The 23,716-nt window shown below is 29.9% G+C and overlaps 1 protein-coding gene across 4 annotated transcripts in view; it reads left to right on the top strand.

The window, feature by feature from the left end:
- LOC145266480 (uncharacterized) overlaps positions 1 to 23,716 on the top strand; it is a 788,679-nt gene that overhangs the window by 749,835 nt on the left and 15,128 nt on the right. For all 4 annotated transcript variants that reach the window (XM_080122199.1, XM_080122198.1, XM_080122196.1 and 1 more), the window contains one exon: positions 13,372 to 13,575. In XM_080122199.1, coding sequence (XP_079978325.1) covers positions 13,372 to 13,575 — 204 coding nt within the window. The remainder of the gene's footprint in view (positions 1 to 13,371; positions 13,576 to 23,716) is intronic.

The raw sequence follows: 23,716 nt of genomic DNA, 5'->3' as shown, positions 1-23,716 counted from the left end.
GTCAACTGTTGGGTTTCTCTGTCGATGGTCAGAATTGTCTTTTTTATCATTTCGATCGATTTCGAACGATTTCCTTCAGGGGAGTTTTCAGTTCGTTTTTTTTTTCTTCGGGTGGACTGTTTCATTCCGAGACAGGTTTTTGATACGGCATTGAGCGAGTCATCTGAGTTCGATCTCAACTTTACTGATCCTGTGTCATCGGCATTCTGTCTGCATTACCATCATTTCAGCAGTTTCTACATCTGCCTCTCTTAGAGTGTATCTGCTGTCTCCGTCTCTGCGCATCTCGCATCTATGACTGCACTGTCTACTGCGTCTTTATGTAACTCTGCGTGTACACTGGGATGTGATCGTCCTTTGTGGGCCAATAAATTTTTGCCACGAGTTTCTAAATTCTTCCAAAATAGATTTTATTTAATATTAAAATTATATAATTTTCCTTTGACAAAGATTTAAAACAATTTCTCTTTTGTCAGCAAAATACCATATTCGTAGCACCCCCCCATTTTTCCTACTCGAACGATTAAATTCTATTGAACTATCAGCATTTGAACTTGAAAGCTACACATTTTGATGTCATTTTAACCAAAACTCAATAATTGATTGTTAAAACAATTATTCATGTGGTTATCGTGTCCTCCACCAATGAAACTACTCATTTACTTATCGCAGTATTACTAACACATGCACTAGCATTCTTATTATTCAGTGCAATTAGGGCCCTGTTATCTTGGCCTAGAAGCTGAATCTTTCGGTACCAGCTACCGAGTTTCCGCTGAGGGCGGAACAATGATTGATCCATTATTGATGACAGGTGATACTCAGAAACACGTGTCCATAGATATATTGTATGCACGTAAAAATATTTTTAATTTTTTATATTATTAAATATATAATACTATAAATAAAAAAAATAATGAAATAAATATAATATATATTTCTGTTAAAAAACAAAAATAAGAGGTAGGTAATATTTATCTCCGTTTCACCGCTTAGGAAGCAAAAATTAAAATACAAACAAAAAGCAAAGGTTCCAAACTGGGTATATATCCCTAAAGATAATAATAACAAGGGATCTCAGTTATCCTGAGTGTTTCATTATCAAAGAAAAACGTCAAAACCTTTCTGTTAAACGATGAGAAGCTTTCGCTACTTCATCTTAAGCGATAGCAGAGATATATCTTTCGCATATCTTAAACTCTTTTTAGTTTACATTGTCACGAAAAGATAAAGTCATCGTGATACGATGTCGTAAATGATCTTCGCGATGATTTAGTAGATTCTGATTATGGTTAAGCAGATTGTGACGTTGACTGGTAATCTGCGGGTATCGAGCTCGATTCTAGTTGGTACCATAGTACCACTTTAACTGATAGTTATTGACGGCATCTTTATGATCCCCCCTGCATATGCTCTTAAATGATTTCCCTATTACTTCACCGACAATAAAACTTCACTGATAATAAAACTTCACCGATAAAAAAACAGATGCCGTATCGATACATATCCTACATATCAATATCTATCAGTGAAGCCAAAAGACTCTAGGTTTTCGAGTTGCTGTTGATATGCACTTAACTTGGCATTCCCTTAAACTTAACTTGGTATGGATATACACACATTCCCTTAGACTTACCTTGGTATGGATATATACAAATTCCCTTAAACATAACTTGTTATGGATATACACACATTCCCTTAAACTTAATTTGGTATGGATATACACATATTCCCTTAAACTTAATTTGGTATAGATATACAGATATTCCCTTAAACTTAATATGGTATGGATATGCACACATTCCCTTAAACTTTATTTGGTATGGATATACACACATTCCCTTAAACTTAACTTGGTATGGATATACACACATTCCCTTAAACTTTACTTGGTATGGATATACACACATTCCCTTAAACTTAATTTGGTATGGATATACACACATTCCTTTAAGCTTAATTTGGTATGGATATGCAAACATTCCCTTAAACTTTACTTGGTATGGATATGCACACATTCCCTTAAACTTAACTTGGTATGGATATACACACATTCCCTTAAACTTAACTTGGTATGGATATACACACATTCCCTTAAACTTAACTTGGTATGAATATACACACATTCCCTTAAACTTAATTTGGTATGGATATACACATTCTCTTAAACTTAACTTGGTATGGATATACACACATTCCCTTAAACTTAACTTGGTGTGCATATGCACACATTCCCTTAAACGTAATTTGGTATGGATATACACATTCTCTTAAACTTAATTTGGTATGGATATACACATTCCCTTAAACTTAATTTGGTATGGATATACACACATTCCCTTAAACTTAACTTGGTATGAATATACACACATTCCCTTAGACTTAACTTGGTATGGATATACACACATTACCTTAAACTTAACTTGGTATGGATATACACATTCCATTAAACTTAATTTTGTATGGATATACACACATTCCCTTAAACTTAACTTGTTATGGATATACACACATTCCCTTAAACTTTACTTGGTATGGATATACACACATTCCCTTAAACTTAACTTGGTATGGATATGCACACATTCCCTTAGACTTAACTTGGTATGAATATACACACATTCCCTTAAACTTAACTTGGTATGGATATACACACATTCCCTTAAAATTAATTTGGTATGGATATACACACATTCCCTTAAACTTAATTTGGTATGGATATGCACACATTCCCTTAAACTTTACTTGGTATGGATATACACACATTCCCTAAACCTTTACTTGGTGTGGATATACACACATTCCCTTAAAATTAATTTGGTATGGATATACACACATTCCCTTAAAATTAATTTGGTATGGATATGCACACATTCCCTTAAACTTAACTTGGTATGGATATGCACACATTCCCTAAACCTTTACTTGGTGTGGATATACACACATTCCCTTAAACTTAACTTGGTCTGGATATACACACATTCCCTTAAACTTAATTTGGTATGGATATACACACATTCTCTTAAACTTTATTTAGTATGGATATATACACATTCCCTTAAACTTAATTTGGTTGTGATATACACACATTCCCTTAACTTCAATTTTGTATGGATATGCACGCATTCCCTTAAACTTTACTTGGTATGGATATGCACACATTCCCTTAAACTTTACTTTGTATGGATATATACACATTCCCTTAAACTTAATTTTGTATGGATATACACACATTCCCTTAAACTTAATTTGGTATGGATATACACACATTCAATTAAACTTAACTTTGTATGGATATACTTACTTAACTTGGTATGGATATTCACACATACCCTTAAACTTAACTTGGTATGGATATGCACACATTCTCTTAAACTTTACTTGGTATGGATATGCACACATTACCTTAAACTTAATTTGGTAAGGATATGCACACATTCCCTAAAACTTAATTTGGTATGGATATACACACATTCTCTAAAACTTAATTTGATATGGATATACACACATTCCCTTAAGCTTAAATTGGTATGGATATGCACACATTCCCTTAAACTTTACTTGGTATGGATATGCACACATTCCCTTAAACTTAACTTAGTATGGATATGCACACATTCCCTTAAACTTAACTTAGTATGGATATGCACACATTCCCTTAAACTTTACTTGGTATGGATATACACACATTCCCTTAAACTTAATTTGGTATGGATATACACAAATTTTCTTAAACTTTATTTGGTATAGATATATACACATTCCCTTAAACTTAATTTGGTATGGATATACACACATTCCCTTAAACTTAACTTTGTATGGATATACTTACTTAACTTGGTATGGATATACACACATTCTCTTTTACTTTAATTTAGTATGGATATGCACACATTCCCTTAAACTTAACTTAGTACGGATATGCACACATTCCCTTAAACTTAACTTGTTATGGATAAACACACTTTCCCTTAAACTTAATTTGGTATGGATATACACACATTCTCTTACACTTAATTTAGTATGGATATACACACATTCCCTTAGACTTCACTTGATATGGATATACACATATTCCCTTAGACTTCACTTGATATGGATATACACACATTCCCTTAAACTTTACTTGGTATGGATATACACACATTACCTTAAACTTAATTTGGTATGCATATACACACATTCCCTTAAACTAAATTTGGTATGGATATACATACATTCCCTTAAACTTAATTTGGTATGGATATACACACATTCCCTTAAACTTAATTTGGTATGGATATACACACATTCCCTTAAACATAATTTGGTATGGATATACACACATTCCCTTAAACTAAATTTGGTATGGATATACATACATTCCCTTAAACTTAATTTGGTATGGATATACACACATTCTCTTAAACTTTACTTGGTATGGATATGCACATATTCCCTTAAACTTAACGTGGTATGGATATGCACACATTCCCTTAAACTTAATTTGGTATGGATATAAACACATTCCCTTAAACTTAATTTGGTATGGATATACACACATTCCCTTAAACTTAATTTGGTATGGATATACACATTCTCTTAAACTTTACTTGGTATAGATATGCACACATTCACTTAAACTTAACTTGGTATGGATATACACATTCTCTTAAACTTAATTTGGTATGGATATGCACACATTCCCTTAAACTTTACTTGGTATGGATATACACACATTCCCTTAGACTTAACTTGGTATGGATATAAACACATTCCCTTAGACTTAATTTTGTATGGATATACACACATTCCCTTAGACTTATCTTGGTATGGATATACACACATTCCCTTACACTTTATTTGGTATGGATATACACACACTCCCTTAAACTTAACTTGGTATGGATATACACACATTCCCTTAAACTTTACTTGGTATGGATATGCACACATTCCCTTAAACATTACTTGGTATGGATATGCACACATTTCCTTAAACTTAATTTTGTATGGATATACACACATTCCCTTAGACTTATCTTGGTATGGATATACACACATTCCCTTAGACTTAACTTGGTATGGATATACACACATTCCCTTAGACTTAATTTTGTATGGATATACATACATTTCCTTAAACTTAACTTGGTGTGGATATGCACACATTCCCTTAAACTTTACTTGGTATGTATATACACACATTCCCTTAGACTTAACTTGGTATGGATATACACACATTCCCTTAGACTTATCTTGTTATGGATATACACACATTCACTTAGCCTCAACTTGGTATGGATATGCACACATTCCCTTAAACTTAACTTGGTATGGATATACACACATTCCCTTAAACTTAATTTGTTATGGATATACACACATTCTCTTAAACTTTACTTGGTATGGATATACACACATTCCGTTTAACTTTACTTGGTATTGATATGCACACATTCCCTTAAACTTTACTTGGTATGGATATACACACATTCCCTTAAACTTGACTTGGTGTAGATATGCACACATTCCCTTAGACTTAACTTGGTATGGATATACACACATTCCTTTAAACTTAATTGTGTATGGATATACACACATTCCCTTAAACTTAATTTGGTATGGATATACACACATTCCCTTAGACTTAACTTGGTATGGATATACACACATTCTCTTAAACTTAACTTGGTATGGATATCCACACATTCCCTTGAACTTAATTTTGTATGGATATACACACATTCCTTTAAACTTAACTTGGTATGGATATACACACATTCCCTTAAACTTAATTTGGTATGGATATACACACATTCTCTTAAACTTTACTTGGTATGGATATGCACACATTCACTTAAACTTAACTTTGTATGGATATACACATTCTCTTAAACTTAATTTGGTATGGATATGCACACATTCCCTTAAACTTTACTTGGTATGGATATACACACATTCCCTTAGACTTAACTTGGTATGGATATAAACACATTCCCTTAGACTTAATTTTGTATGGATATACACACATTCCCTTAGACTTATCTTGGTATGGATATACACACATTCCCTTACACTTTATTTGGTATGGATATACACACACTCCCTTAAACTTAACTTGGTATGGATATACACACATTCCCTTAAACTTTACTTGGTATGGATATGCACACATTCCCTTAAACATTACTTGGTATGGATATGCACACATTTCCTTAAACTTAATTTTGTATGGATATACACACATTCCCTTAGACTTATCTTGGTATGGATATACACACATTCCCTTAGACTTAACTTGGTATGGATATACACACATTCCCTTAGACTTAATTTTGTATGGATATACACACATTTCCTTAAACTTAACTTGGTGTGGATATGCACACATTCCCTTAAACTTTACTTGGTATGTATATACACACATTCCCTTAGACTTAACTTGGTATGGATATACACACATTCCCTTAGACTTATCTTGTTATGGATATACACACATTCACTTAGCCTCAACTTGGTATGGATATGCACACATTCCCTTAAACTTAACTTGGTATGGATATACACACATTCCCTTAAACTTAATTTGTTATGGATATACACACATTCTCTTAAACTTTACTTGGTATGGATATACACACATTCCGTTTAACTTTACTTGGTATTGATATGCACACATTCCCTTAAACTTTACTTGGTATGGATATACACACATTCCCTTAAACTTAACTTGGTGTAGATATGCACACATTCCCTTAGACTTAACTTGGTATGGATATACACACATTCCTTTAAACTTAATTGTGTATGGATATACACACATTCCCTTAAACTTAATTTGGTATGGATATACACACATTCCCTTAGACTTAACTTGGTATGGATATACACACATTCTCTTAAACTTAACTTGGTATTGATATCCACACATTCCCTTGAACTTAATTTTGTATGGATATACACACATTCCTTTAAACTTAACTTGGTATGGATATACACACATTCCTTAAACTTTACTTGGTATGGATATACACACATTCCCTTAAACTTAATTTGGTATGGATATACACACATTCCCTTAAACGTAACTTGGTATGGATATACACACATTCCCTTAAACTTAACCTCCTGCTAGTAAGCTCTAATCGCTATGTATACGGAGGAATCTCTCAACAAAAATATATGTATACCTTGTTTGGTACTGCAATGTGTACATCCTTTTCCAACTAACTTACCATAAAAATCTACAAAAACTAACTTAGATTGCTGGGCACTTCAACAATCAATTTGACGTTTTAGTGGCAACTTCAACCATTTTCTTTTATTTGTTTTTCTGCTATGTTCGGCATTCATTGTTTTTATTCTGGCTCCACCTTTAATGAATTTACCTGCATCTTATATAGTTTTACATAATATATTCTACAACTATACCCCCATTGTCACTTCACTGCTAGTGTATTATCATTAGAGGGTGCTAGTTTTCAAAAGAGATTTATTTATTATGCCTTTTTGTGTAAATCATAGTTCAATGACTACTATTACATCAACCTTTTAGCTTTTTGTTTGTAAATCGCACAGAATATACACGCGAAATACTAAAATACTTCATAAGATATACCACAAAAATGTCATAAAAATAAATTTGTTTCAGTACTATTTCTGAATTTGTCCATTTTATTCTAAATGTATATAGGATGTATTTGACCTGATTAAAAATATATGTTTATAATCACATCTCGTAAGATCACCGAAGTTAAGAAATGATGAGCCTGGTCAGATGCTATATGTATTCTTAGTATGGTATTAGCCTAGCAAAGGACCAGCTACTAATTTGCAACTATAGTGAATAGTTCTAGATGATTAGTTTGGATCTGTCTTATGAGGATGATAGGTCGATATCAGAAGCAATTGTTGCAAAGTATATTGCATTCTTAAAACGTTGTGTGGCAAATTTAGATAGCGAAATCTGTCTTGCTAATATATCAAAGTGGAAACATATCTGATTCCCTTGAATGTGTTGAGTGTTTATAGCATTAAAACTATCGAATACTTGTGCCATATATTTGTTAGTATTTTTATTAATTCTTATATATTTTTTAATAATGCTACCTTTTTCATTATTGTTTTTCTTTCTTCTTCCATTGCCGCTCTCCATCTCATCATCATCATCTGAATTTTCGTCATCATCGCTTGCATCGCGCCCATGGTTCGCATCACCTTGGCATCATTATCATCGACACCATCAAATGATCCTGCCTCAATCATGGCTGCTACCTGTGCCCGTCGCCTGGAATATCGATCACCATGACCATCATCACAATCACGACTAACTTTTTTTGTACTTTTTTCTCCTACTCCTTAACTCTTCTTTCCCAACTTTATTTGATTCTTTTTCTTACTCCTTTTTTCTATTTTACTCCACCTCCTATCCATTATTTTATCTTGATTCTCCTTATTCACCCTAATTTTACTCCTCCTCCTTTATATTGTCTTTTCCTCGTCCACCTTTTTGTCTCCCTCCAATCTGTCTTTTATTCTGTTTTGCCATTTAATCCACATTCCTCCTCGTCCTTTTCTTTTTGTCCTTGATGTCCTCATCATCGTCACCGCCATTTTTATCTCCATCATAAACATTGCTGTCATTATCGCCATCTATATCTATGTCGACTGGATTGATTTCTAAACACCTACTCATCTCTATTCTTTTCACGCAACGTAATCACTACTATCATCACTCTCACATGGTCGTCTCATCGTCATCGCCATACCTGACCACGGGACTCTCCGCTTTGTCATCGCCAACATCACCATCTTCATCATAATCGTCTCTTCCTACATAAACATCGCCTATTTTTTCCCTTTCATACTTTTTCCATTTCATATGTTTTCACTTCTATCTTTTTATTACTTCTTAAACTTTTTCTTTATTCTTTCATATATTACCTCCTTTCTCTCCTTCTACTTCTTGCTTTACACAATTTTACATTTGTGTTATGTGATTGCCCTTCGGTTTCCTTATTTTTTTCTACATCTTTGTTGTTTTACTTCCGTTCTCCTAATTCGGCTTCCAATCTTCAAATGGTTTGATTTCTATTTTCTCGCTCATCTTTTATTTTCTTTGTCCGTTCGTTATCATCTGCTTCTTCTTTTCCAAAATCCATTTTTGTCCTCTTTTCCCACTTGTTTTCCTTTCTACATTCGTTCTAATCCCCTTCTTTTTCTTTTACGTCGTCGTTCTCCTCACTATTATTATTATTATCACCCTTATCATTCTGTTTCATCAGCTGGGTCTGGGCCAGTGTCACTGTCCGCCTCCAATTCGTCATGTCTATCTCTGTGCAATCGTCAGGAAATACCAACCATAACTGTAATGTAATCCTTATTTCTTTTTAATTTCCTTTCACAACCAACATTCCCTCCAGTGAATATGTTTGTATATGTGTTTATGTTATGAATATATGTTTGTATGTTGTGAATATGTGTTTGTATATGGGTGTATGTTGTGCACTTAATAAAGAGTCACGTTTTGCCTCTCCATATATGCTTATATTTTGAAAAGTAAAAAAAGTCATAATTAAGGTGACTATCAAAGTGTCGGTATTTAAAAATATTTCTTAACTAAATTCTGAACATTTTTTTGCTGCATTGACCTTTGTTTTCTTCAAACTGTTCTTCCCGGTGGTTTTATTTATCTAAATAATTTGTTTGCTAGTATCTATTTAAAGATGATCTAATTTATCTACAAAACATGTCTACGAATTCAATTCCGGCCAAATTATTTATATGACTATGAAATTATATGTTGTCTTAAACTACTATCCATTGTTGTGCACGGACAACTGAGGCCGACATTGTTGAGGGAGGAATTTATGAAAACTACGAGAAACGCCATGTGTCTTATACACAGGTAGTATTCTAGAACGCTTTTTCTTACAACGCAAAATGGTGCCAGAGGAGAAATAAAATTTCAACTGGACACAGCGATTATAGAATAGTTTACAAGAGTGTGAACTTGTTTATTTGTTGAATAGACAAAATAAAGTATTATTTTTATTGCAATTTTCTGCCTTTCGCTTTCATCTCAGGCTGATGACCGTCAGTTACCAGTTACCAGTAATTTGTCAGGACTCGTAATAACAACAAATTGTCTGGAATAAACTTTCTCAATAATCATTTTTCTACAAATATAATTTATCTACTACAACTTGTCTACAAATATAATTTATCTACTACAACTTGTCTACAAATATAATTTATGTGCAATATTTTTACTGTAAACACTATGTCTATCAGTATCTTTTATATCTAATTCTTTAAAAATAATTTGTCTACTATTATAATTCTCCTATAAAAGTTTTGTCGTCAGTATTTTCAACATTTTACGTTTTCTTAGTCGAACATGTCATATTTAATTCTGTAGTGAGCGGCCAATTAACACATTGATGCCAGTTTTTCCTGATAGAAGTGACGATATTGTTCGTTAACATTAACGTTAATGGATGCAATACAAAATACAAATAAAACTGTTTTTAACCCTAACCCTATCCTAACCCTAACTCAATCCTAACCCTAATCTTATCCTCACCCTTACTATAAACTAACCGAAACTAACCACAAACTAAGTTTTAGTATGCGAAGTCGGTTTTGTACAAGCTTGAAAGTTATTTGTCTTTCTCTGGAAAGTTGTAACTGCTTACATCACGACGCCAACTTTTTTGCAATTCCTTAAAAGCTATATAGAATGTGAATTTTCTCGTACCCAACGATCACACACAAAAATTGAAGAAAAAAAATGTATGAGAAAACTAATTATTCTTTCTGTACTTTATAATAATGCGGAAAAAATCACTAATCTTCCCTCCAAATTTAATTAGAACGGAATTTGTATATTAAAAAAAATGTTACACGATGTGTCACCTATTGAGCTTGGGTTAATTAAAAAATGAGTTTGCAAAAATGTTACATGTAAAAATAAAAAAAAACACATATAAATTTAGTCTCTTTCTACTCGCTGTAGTTATCTTTGTCTCCTTTTTTATCTCTCAATCTTTGGTATCTTTTATCCAGCTACGAGTTGCATAGTATTACTGCTTGTGAGGATATTTCCTTTATCATAAACTATCTTAAAATCTTATATATTCATTTATATATTACCTTTGAATCCAGAGTGAAAGAGAAGAGAAACGATGATACACAATGAGGGTAAGGGTTGAAGTAAAATACAGTGTGAATTATAAACACTTATTAAGCTATAAATTATTTGATGTGTTAATTGAATAATACGGCGGCAAATAAAAATTAATATGCATTTTTTTTCAAATATAACTGAATCTCGAGACTAATGATTTTTATGCTAATGAGTCACTGCGTACCAAGGTCGAGAATAAAGACTTTTCAGTCGAATGATGGAAAATACGATAAGAAGATTGAAAAAGACTGACAGAACAAACTTTCTACGTCATTGCATTGAATCTGCGTCGTTTCTAAATATCGAGTATTTACACAAATCCTTATCATTCAAAAATTATGTTTTCAGTTTTACTGTTTTATTGTTTTACTGCAAATAAACTTCATAATACATGTACGAATGAAGACACAGTAACACAACTTGGAGACTCACAAATAAGATTTCTCAAAATAAAAGAATAAAATAGCTTAGGATTCTTCTCTTCAAATTCTTATATTATTATTGTTATTATTATTAGTATTAGTAGTAGTAGTAGTAAATAATAATAACAGTTATTATTATTATTATTTTATTAATAAGAACAATTATTATTGTTGTTATTATTATTGTTGTTATTATTGTTATTATTATCATTATTATTACTATTATTAATAATTATAATAATAACAATTATTATTAAATAAAAACAACAATTATTATCATTATTAAATAATGATACCAATTATTATTGTTATTATTATCGTTAATATTATCATATTATTATTATTATTATTATTATTATTATTATTAATAAAAATTATTATTATTAAATAATAATAACAATTATTATTGTTATTGTTAATATTATTATTTTTATCATTAACAATTGTTATTATTAAATTATAATACCAATTATTATTATTATTATTATTATTATTATTATTATTATTATTATTATTATTATTAATAATATTTCTAGAAACTTCGATTTTTACCAGATGATACTAAAAACCAAGCGCACACACCCATCTACTAAAACGACTACAGTTACGCCACATTTTCCGGGTAGAATGGGGATGCAGTTGTTGCTGATGTTGGTCAGCATCACTACTTTCGTATGAATCAGACGATTCATGTTGGCATTTGTTTCCCTGATATCTTTCTGGTTAGAATATTTTCTAGAAATACGTCGGGTAAAAAGAATAAAATCGTCTAATTTTTGTGCGTACATCTAACATTACCGATAATAAAAATATGCTCATATTAATGTGTCGTCATTTTTTAACAACAGCAGAAATGCAATCTATACTTGGTACAGATAAACGCTCAACTTATGTCTGACTTTAAGTTTCAGTCATAATCAATCTTTGTTCAATTGTCTTTCAATGATATATGGGAATATTTTAGTGATCATCAATAGGAGATATTATCTGAAATGAGCTTCATACTCACCATATATAAACTCTCACCTTTCTGTTGATTTTATTTTCTCAAAAATGATGTACATGAAAATAAACCCCAGAATATTAATTGAACAGGGTCATCACAGCCAAAATTCAGATAGTTCCTATAAAAGAAAGTGTCAATTGTTGACAGTTTTGCACGCCGTTTTCAAGTGTGAATTGAATGAGGATAAAATATTCATATGCGTTCTGCTCAGTATAAATTATTATATATTATATTTTTATAAATTATATTCTCTTATATAAACTATATTATCTTATATAAATTATATTATATCTTATATAAATTATATTATATCTTATTATATTATATATTATTTATATATTATAAGTTATTTATTATATTATTATCTCATATAAATTATATTACATTATATAAATTATATGTAATTATAGTATATGATTATTGATTACATTATGTTATTATGAATGACATTAGAGCCCAAAGTATAATATAGAATCACATCTCGTACTGATGAGATGATCACAAACTGTCCATATTTGATATTCCTAACTTGAATTTAGTGGAAAAGAATTGACTGAAGGCTAAATCATGGTTTTATTGCTGAAAGATTCGTAAATACTAGCAACGATTTATGAGTGGTATCTTTGACGAGTCAAATTGTGGGTGAATATTATTTAATCTATTTGTCTATGATAGTTAATAAATAATAGATGGCTATTCAGAACTCTGTTTCAATAATGATTCTAAACTGAAAAAAATGTTTCTACATTTTTCTTTGGTTTTTCTCTTTTCAGTGGAACCGAGAAGCACCAAAAAGACTCGCTTGAAGGCATTTAGCAGTTCCTTAGACACGCCAAATAGCAGGAAGGCCTCAAAAGAGTCGGTCGCCACACTTATTCGTGAGAACCACAAGGCGTCACCCGACGTTCGACTTGGAATCGAGGAAGACAGGAGAAGCCAAGATGTTCCATCTGAAGACGAAATCGAAGACATTGAGAGTAATAGCAGTAATTCCAGACCTTAGTAGAATCACGACTCGAAAAAGAGAGGAAGTGGCGAAAGGGAGTTCAAGAAAGAAATACAAATATACATATATATATATATATATGTGTGTGTGTGTGTGTGTGTGTGTGTGTGTGTGTGTGCGTGTGTGCATACATATGTGTGTATATAAGGCGGTAGAAGGACGGAAAAGTGCATATATATGTGTACATTTATAGATATGTTTGTGTATAATAAAGAAAGAAGAAAAAAACATTATAAGCAAAAAGTCTGAAGGGAAGACACGCAACAAGGTTGTTTGAAAAATATGAAATTTTATAATCGATAAAAACTATCGCAAAAATAAATAATTACATTCTATAAATATAGAGCATGGATATATATACAAACATATATATATATAAACGTATATATGTTTATGTATATACACATATATATTCATATATATATATACACACACCCACACACACATATATATATATATATATATATATATATATATATATATATATATATATGTACCTATGTATGTATTTGCGTATAAAAAAGTATATCTGAGCATTTTCATGCGTATCTAAGTAACAATACTTACAAGTAGTTTCAGCATTTTGGGCTATTATAATTGTGAATTTAATGGACAACACACGAGAAACCTTACTTCGGGTTTAATACAAGAGTTGTCTCTGTATATTCCTTTACAACTATTCATGGGAGAAACTTAGGTACATTGTGATCATGTACATAACGCTTTTTAAAACTTGTTTATTATATATCATTTTATCAAAGAATTGCATATTGTAAACATTTAAACGGAAAGCTAAATATATATATATATATACATGTATATGAATATAAATATATACATGTGTATGCATATAAATTCTCTATAATATAAAGAATATATATGTACGCATAAGCAAGCAAAAATTTATATTACTATGGCAGTCATCAACATATATATATATATATATATATATATATATATATATATATATGTGGGGGGTATTTTATCCATTAAAAGGCGTTTTAATGGATAGATTACCCAGATTTTCAAACCACACGCGACCATGCGTTATTATCCGGCTATATATATATATATCCGCAGCTAACATCACGTGGACTCAGTTAATATTCTTCCATTCGACACATTGGCGAAGAATAAGAGAAAAAAATATATAGAGAGAGATTGAAAAAGGAGTCTATCTCCGAAGTATATCTCTCTCTTTAAAAATAAATACTCGTTTATTTTATAAAGGTAAAAAAATCGTGTTGCAGCTATTTGGCTTTAACGTGTTCGATGTAATACGTATCTTATTTAATTTATATATATATATATATATATATATATATATATATATATATATACTGAAGAATATAAATATCTGCATTAATTCATCCGCGTATGAAATGAGAATTGAAATAACAATAAGTAAAAGATAATTTTCAATATAACATCTATTTGAAATAATAAATAAAAGGGACTACATCATTATTGCAATAGCATAATACGATCATATTAATCTATTTATCTGCGTATCAAATTATTAACGAGTTTACGGTTTTTTTAATATTTAAGGAACGTGTGAATAAAAATCCATGAAACTTTGAGAAAGTGCTTACAATATTTTTCAGCTACTTCAGTCAGAAAGTAAAAATATTTTAAGCAGTATTAGCCAAACTATGGCAGAAGACAGGAATATATGTTGATTTCAGTGTGTCAGGCTATTAAGGTGGTTGAGAAAAAACAATATATACCCATAACTTCTTTATTGAAATAATTTTCAAACATTAAATGAACTAGGAAAACTGCTTAGAACACAATAATTATATAGCAATTTCTACGTTTACATAATTAGCAGGGGATATGCGATTTTTTTTATGAATGACTTGTAAATGAGGTTGGTCCACGGAATAAGTCAAATTTGTGTTTTTGTCAACAGTTATTCCTCGCGATATCTCTTGGAGAGCATCCCACAACTCCCGGTACCTATTGGAAGGCACCCACAACTCATCTTTGCTCTTAAATTGGCGTCCACTTGCATAGAGACGTCGCTTCATATTACTCCAAAGGTTCTCAATTGGGTTCAAATCTGGTGAATTCGCAGGCCACTCCATATTCCGTAGCCCAGAGAACCCCAGTTGTTGCAACCACTCTTTGCTTTTGTTTGCTGTATGCGAGAGAACATTATCCTGCATAAAAATTATGGTTCTTCTGAACGTCAATCTTTGCTTCTTCAGCCATGGTTCAAAATGCTCCTTCAGAAAAGCTATGTAAGCATTTGACGTTATTTTTACGCCTTCTGTGACTTTCCATGGGCCAACTAAAGTACCTCCAATAATCCCAGTCCAAATCATTATCGCACCACCACCTTGTTGGCGCCTTAAACGCCGATGACGATGTTGTTCATCTAGGACCCATCTCTTGCTCCAGCCATCTGGGTTATCAAGAGTTGGCACGCACTTCATCCCTGAACAAAACTTTGGAAAGATCCGTTTTCATGTTGTCCTTTGCCCATTTAAATCAATTTTGTATGTGATGTTGCTTTAATGGAGGCTTTGACACAGGATTAACAGACTGTGCCACTTCTTTCAGAAGGCGACATCGAGTACTTTTTGAGATATTCTCCAATCCGGCTTGATCAAAGACTTTTCGACTTGTCTGGACAGGATTCTTAACAACTTCACGTTTATTTTGGAGTAGAGAACGGCCTGAAACAACTCTAGATTTACTTTTATCAGCTCTCTTTGTATGGTCATTGACAAAGTTCTTCACAGTTTTATGGTACCGTCCTATCATTTTCGATATTTGGATGGCAGTTTTACCGTTTGCTAGCTGTACTGTAACAGTACTCTTCTCAGAATTAATCAAACTACCTTTTCGACCCATTTTATTGACGAAACAAACTGCCTTGTTAATAATTTGACACACCTCAAATACCGTGGATTTAGCAATTACGATGGCAAGTTGTTTAAATTGCGCGGAACAGTACGAAAAATTCACAGTATGCGCAGCTCAGCATTGCCAAAAATTCCGAAGCTTTTGATACGAAACTATCGGTAAGTTTCTGAAACTGGTAAACAAATTTTATCTCGTTAATAATTTGACACGCAGTATATATATATATATATATATATATATATATATATATATATATATATATATATATATATATAAGAGTAGGTAGTAGTTTGCTTAAAGCATTGTTGGTAAAGAAATATATAGAATTTATTTTTTTTAAGCCAAAGACAATGCGGGGAAAGACCGGGATTATGAAAGTAAAGAAAGAAAAACAAACAAATGCAGACGGATGTACTTGAGTAGCACACCCGTCTACATTTGTTTGTTTTTCTTTCTTTACTTTCATAATTCCGGTCTTTCCCCGCATTGTCTTTGGCTTAAAAAAATTATATATATATATATATATATATATATATATGTATACATACAAGACTTTAATATATATATATATACACATATCTATACACGGCTGCAATATATATATATATATATATATATATATATATATATATATATATATACATATATAAAATAGTATGTAATTGAATTCAACAACAACGATAAATAAATGTTTATACTTAAGCATATATATTCATATATATACATTTGTAGTTTTTATTCAGCTGACGATTTTTTGCATATATAAAATATATATAAATAAATATATATATATATATATATATATATATATATAAATATATATGTTTATATATATACACATAGGTGGGCTTTAAGTAGAATACACCCTATATAAAGGTAATTATGTATATACATTACTGTACATACACATATTTGTGAATATTCACGTTTTTATATAGGTGTCTATTTTTGATTACGTATGCTCATATTTACATATATGCGTAAATGCTAAGTATACTAAGAGATTTTGAACTAGTTCCTTTTGTATATAACTATATTTTACATATATACAGTTTATATATATATATGCATGTATATAGTTATATATCTATATATATATACATACATATATCTAATAAAATATACAAAGATAAGCTAGATCTATGCGTTAGAACATATCCAGATAAAAGAAATCTCAATATACTAGATAAAGCTATTGAACAAACAAAAAACCTGGTGATAAAACAATGCATAAGCTACATTTATTATCAAGCAAAAACTCAACAATAAAGCATACGAAGAAAATTTTTTTAACCCATTGATTTTCACAGACAACGGATTTTCCAAATAAATGGGCAACGAATTTTTTTTTATTATAATTTTTTGTTTCAATTTTTATAAGGGTTATTCAATTGTCATTTTTCTAGTTTAATATATATATATATATATATATATATATATATATATATATATTATAAATAAATATATATTTTTATATATATATATTTCTGTGGAAATATATTTTCTTTCCTTATAATATATACCAATCCTTATTTAAGAATTTCAATGTAATCACAGAGCAATATTATTTCCTTATTTAAGAAGTTCAATGTAATTATATTATAATATAGTGAATAACTTCTATATTCTAAAGTTCATAATGTTGACTGTCTTCTAATTTATTCATTTAATTCAGTTGACATTTACAATTCTTTATAGTATCTCTTTCATAATCAATCACTTAATTATTATATCAATTAGTGAATCTATTTTGCCCTTAACTCCTCAGAAGAAATAGCAACAATCAATCCGCTAAAAGCAAATAACTACGTTTTCACATGATTAAAATCCAAAAATTGGAATAGAATCAGTAAATACTTATATATCTATGTTTCTATTACGCCATTTTGAATTTTAGAAATAAAGTCACTAAACCAATCTATTAATGTAGGAATATGTTGCCAAAATGTTCTATTTAATAATTAGTAAATTTATTAATTCTGATTAATGTATGCATACTTATGAAAATAACAATAATTATAAACTATTACACATGTTTGCATATACAAAACTAAACTAAACTGAACAAAAAACTGTTTACCATTTACGGTTATATTAAATTATTTATTAATTTGAATGTGAAACCATACATAAAATTTAGATTGCGGATTATTATCCTCGTCTTTTTTCAACAACTAAAAGATGAGGATAATAGTCCGCAATAAATAATTGAGCATCAACCGATGTTACAAATAACTGCTTACTAATGAATCAGAACTTATCGAGGATAAAATGGTAAATAGTAATTATAGGTTAATACAACATATAATGGTAAATCGGTAATATATTTAAAATATATGAAACAAGAAAAGAAAACGTAGATAGAAGAAAAATATTTTTAATATTTTATACATTTCGATTTACCCTACTTTTCGTTACTATTTTTCATCATTCATCATCATTTCATTTCTAAATGCCATTAAACAAGTGTTTTCTATATTTGCATTTTGTATACTCCTAACCCTTCTCCCCTTCTGATGAGAAGTATTTAGCTTCGAAATGCCATGGCCAAAAGAGTTTTTCTTTCATTTTTCTCACCTTTCCCTATTGTTCTGATGATATATTAAAGGTATATATAATTTTCATTCCTTATCTTTAATTAAATATGATTGTTTTTGCTCCCCTTTATAGTGTTGAGCTTTTCTTATCTTGATAAGTGTTGATTTATTAAAGATTTACTCTTTGATAACATGATTATATATATATATATATATATATTTATATATGTCTCTGTTTTAATATATATGCATGTATATATATGAATATATATGTAGAGAGAGAAAAGGAGACCAACAGAGAGTTGCACATGGTGTTATAAAAAATCTTAGAAAAGCGGAAAATTCCATTACTAACATAAATATATACACACATCATATGACATATTAATTGGAGGCCAAGTGAGTAAGAAATTGGTAAAATCTGTCTAATGTTCAAGGTTTTTATATTTAGAAATTGTATAATATTGGAAATTCGTAACGTGTTTAAGTTAAAACAATTTTCTGTATATTAATCTTACAATAAAATTCAAGTTTAAGGTCATTATCGAAAAATACGTTAAAAAAACAAATGACTGAAATTGTGATGTTATATGGTCACAATATAAACGTAATATTTAATCGTAAAATTAAACCAAAACGACTTGTTTGCCATTGTAATACATACACCGAGATTCTGGGGGCTTACGAGTTCTGGAAGACACTTAAATAGCTGAACATTAAAATAACTGCTAAACAATATGGTCTTAAAGAAGCACCATTAAATACATTGAGAGTCTAAGACTGTATAATCATCGTAGCGGACAGCCCTAAAAGATTTAGGCGACCTAAAGAAGCATTTCATATTTGCCGGAAGGATTTATAACATAAGTAGTCACGAAACGGAATATTTCAAAATAATCAGCCGCTTTTTGTTATGCTGTGTTTTTGTAAAGAAACATGCATCTTCATCCTTCAAACATTTCTTTTTGAACTTGCCCTGCTTCCAATTTCGCCTCATGTTTCTTAGCAATCGAATAAGAGTGATTACACAAACTCCTTGTTATTCTGTTGAAACTTATAAATAACATCGAAAACCGAAATTAGTGACAGATTTGTATAAGATTTGAATAACTTTTACTTATCAATCCACATGATATTGAAGTAGAATATATACAAGAGATATCTGTTATCGCTATTAATATTTACCACTTAAAGACACACCACACCTATTACATACATACACACACACGCACATATATATATATGTATGGCCACTCTAATCCTAAAATAATATATTCTTTCTATTTGTTATTCTAAAGAATAACAAATAGAAAGAATATATTAAAATAATATATTCTTTCTATTTGTTATTCTTTAGAATAACAAATAGAAAGAATATATTATTTTAGGATTAGAGTGGCCATACATAGTTTGAATGTTTGCTACTGGTATCGTCATATGCGATAGAAATAAATCACGAAACTAAAAACCGCGTAGATGTCTGATATTTCACCTAATTATTGTGCAAGGCTTCCTCTGAAACACATAGTAAAAGCGGAAATAGGAGTATATATACACAAATATTTCTATCTTCTATCTACCGCCTCCTTCTGCTGTTTAAGGTAGTTTTATATGTTATCTCAGCTTAACTGTTTCCTTCTATTCTTAAACAATGTCCCTATTTTTTCTTTGCCATGCACATTTAGTAAATTTCAGGGTTTTATTTTTTTTAGGGAATCCTCAGTAACAGGGCGAAATATCAAACTTTTACGCATGTTCTATTTTTTATGTGTTCCTTCTGTATGTGTAGTCATTTATTGCCCTCAGTCTGTTCATATGATTATCTACATGTTTGCTTACTTTGCCATCATCAGCAACCAGAGTGATACCAGCGTTTTGGGTGCCTAAAGCAGAACAACAAGCTGTAGCGCTACTGGCATCTTCGTTCACCTCATCAATGGCTATAAACTTTGTCTCGTTTAACATATGTTCTAATGTGTTTGTTTTGTTTTTTCCGTTGGATGTTATGCTTGTTCCGCCAAGTTCACTCTATCTTTTCCTCGCTCTCTCTGTTGTTGTTTGTCTTTTTCACCTTCTCTATCTATCTCTCACAGAAATATTAAAATCTGTTCGGGATTGCAATCAGTAAAATTCATAGAGGGTGAGAAAAATACACAGAGAAAGATTTGTTCATTAGAAATTGCGGTTGATTATGAATATGCCGTTTTGTAACAAACATTGATGCTGTAAGTTTAAGTATTATAAATTATTATATTGTATAAATGTTTGCATCTATAAACATTTATAGCTATTTCACAACATACTATGTGTGCTTGTATATATATAGGTATATATATATATACATATATATGTATATATATATATATCGTTATATAGCTATTTCAGTACATACTCTATAATTTGTATATAATCATATATATATATATATATATATATATATATATATATATATAAAATTAGATGTATCCTTCTCCATAAGAATCGGCAAAACAGTACAATCAAATGGATTTATAGGATTTAATTATGTCTTCTTCAAAATTAGCCATTATTAGAAGCATTTACAATTTGATAACACACACATGACAAGAGAATAACGAAAGAGAAAGAGAGAATTAGTGAAATGACTTTTGAAAGTTGTCGAATTTATGATTGTTGATTTAAATCAATAAGCATAAATTCGACAACTTTCAAAACAGAAAAAAATAGAAGAAAACCAAAATTAAAACAAAAATTTATTAAATGTTGATAACCTTGATACACACATATACATACACACATATATATATACATACAAATATACTCTCTGTTAACAAGTTATGCATTATGTTTTAACTTGTTTTTTTTTTGTATTTTTCTGTCAATTTATCAATCTGTGTGTATGTCTACATATATATATATATATATATATATATGCATATATGTGTGTATAGAAATACTCATATATATATAGAATATATATATATAATATATTATATATATATATATATATATATATATATATATATATATATATATATATATATATATATATATATGCAGGGTTAGAGATCGGGCCAAAAATGCTTATTAGATAGCCATTAGCAGATGGATGTGCCATCATATATAAGACCATTTTTTGTTGTTTTTGTTTGTTTTTTTACAGACGTTAATAAACATTTTCAAAATACTACCCCTCTTGATTTTTGTATATTAATTCATACTTGAATTGAAGAAGAGAAATTGTATTATTCTATAAATATTCTTTTTTGTTAGAAACTTGCTTCTTTTCTGTCGGAAATGCTAACCATTTTCATTCCGATTGTCTTTTAAAGTCATGTGACGTATTCCAAAAAAAAAGCATTTTCCTTTTCTTTTTTGTCCATAAACATCAAAGACTACGACATCCCAATTTCTTTTTTAATGAACACCGTATTTAGAAAGTTCGGTAAAGATTTAATTTTGAATTAGACCATGTTAAAAGAAAAAAGGTATAAAACGATGGTCACTACGTTTTTTAAGTGAGTTGGCAAAGCCAGTTCAATATGAAAAGATTAAAGCATAAAATTCAACATTAGTTTCTTTCGCTTGACTATATATACTTTCACTGTCTTTCTCTTTTCTATTTTTTATTCTTCTGTCCATATACCAGTTGAATATGATATGATATGTTTTATTTATAACGAGCGATGCTAATCATTTTCACCAGATTTCGTTTTACTACCTCCGGCTATTTTTTTAATCAGAGACATATCGAGAGGGAGTGAGAGCGAGTAAAGCGTTAGCAATAAACGATTTAAAATATAGATATAGATAATATTATACAATATACAACTCTAGAGGGTGAAAGAAAAAATATTTTAATTGCAAATAACGATTAAAATATTGTTTTCCATAACTCAATCGCAATTAATGAAGAATTTAACATATATTTTGAAAGTGAAAAGGATAATAGAAACAAACGTGATGACGTGATAAATTAAAAAGATTAACCTATAAAACAATTGTCACATTTTATCATCAGTTAAATTATTCCATCACCAATTTAAAAATTAATAATTACCATCGACTCGACCAATTTTTTTTTAAACATTCTTATCATTTATACTATAATCATGTAATTTTTATATACATGTAATTGTTACAATAGAAAATAACTGAAAAGGTAACATTCAGTATATGTGTTTAAATAGAACTGATTTTATTGTATCATTTTTCAGAATTAATTGTGTTGTAAAAAGGTTTCAATTATTTCATCAAGAGGGAAAAGTGAGATCCATTTTATTCACGAAGTGAATATTTAACTGACATTAAAAGGTAACATTTTTCAACTTGAGAGACAATAATTAGTTTAAATAAAGCAGTATTATTGAAATGTAATTGCAAAGATGTCTAATGAAAAGTTACTGTGGAATTTCCACAGTACCCTACCAATTATTATTATTATTATTATTATTATTATTATTATTATTATTATTATTATTATTATTATTAGTAGTAGTAGTAGTAGTAGTAGTAGTAGTAGTATATACTCTGCTGTTTATTCTTTATTAAGTTAGTCTACACGTTACGCTTTGTAAATAATTGAAGCCAATCTGCTTTATAAACGCCAAATTCGTTAAATCGAGCAAACTTGAATAATAATATAGGAAATCTCTCATTGATGTAGCCTCATTTTTTAATATTATCATAATGATATATTATCAAAATATATTAATAGTATCG

Source organism: Euprymna scolopes, chromosome 41, assembly GCF_053919585.1.
Source record: "Euprymna scolopes isolate OS-2025 chromosome 41, ASM5391958v1, whole genome shotgun sequence".
NCBI classification, from domain to species: Eukaryota; Metazoa; Mollusca; class Cephalopoda; order Sepiida; family Sepiolidae; genus Euprymna; species Euprymna scolopes.
Note: the sequence above shows the minus strand (reverse complement) of the source record. Positions and strands in the feature narration are given on the sequence as shown.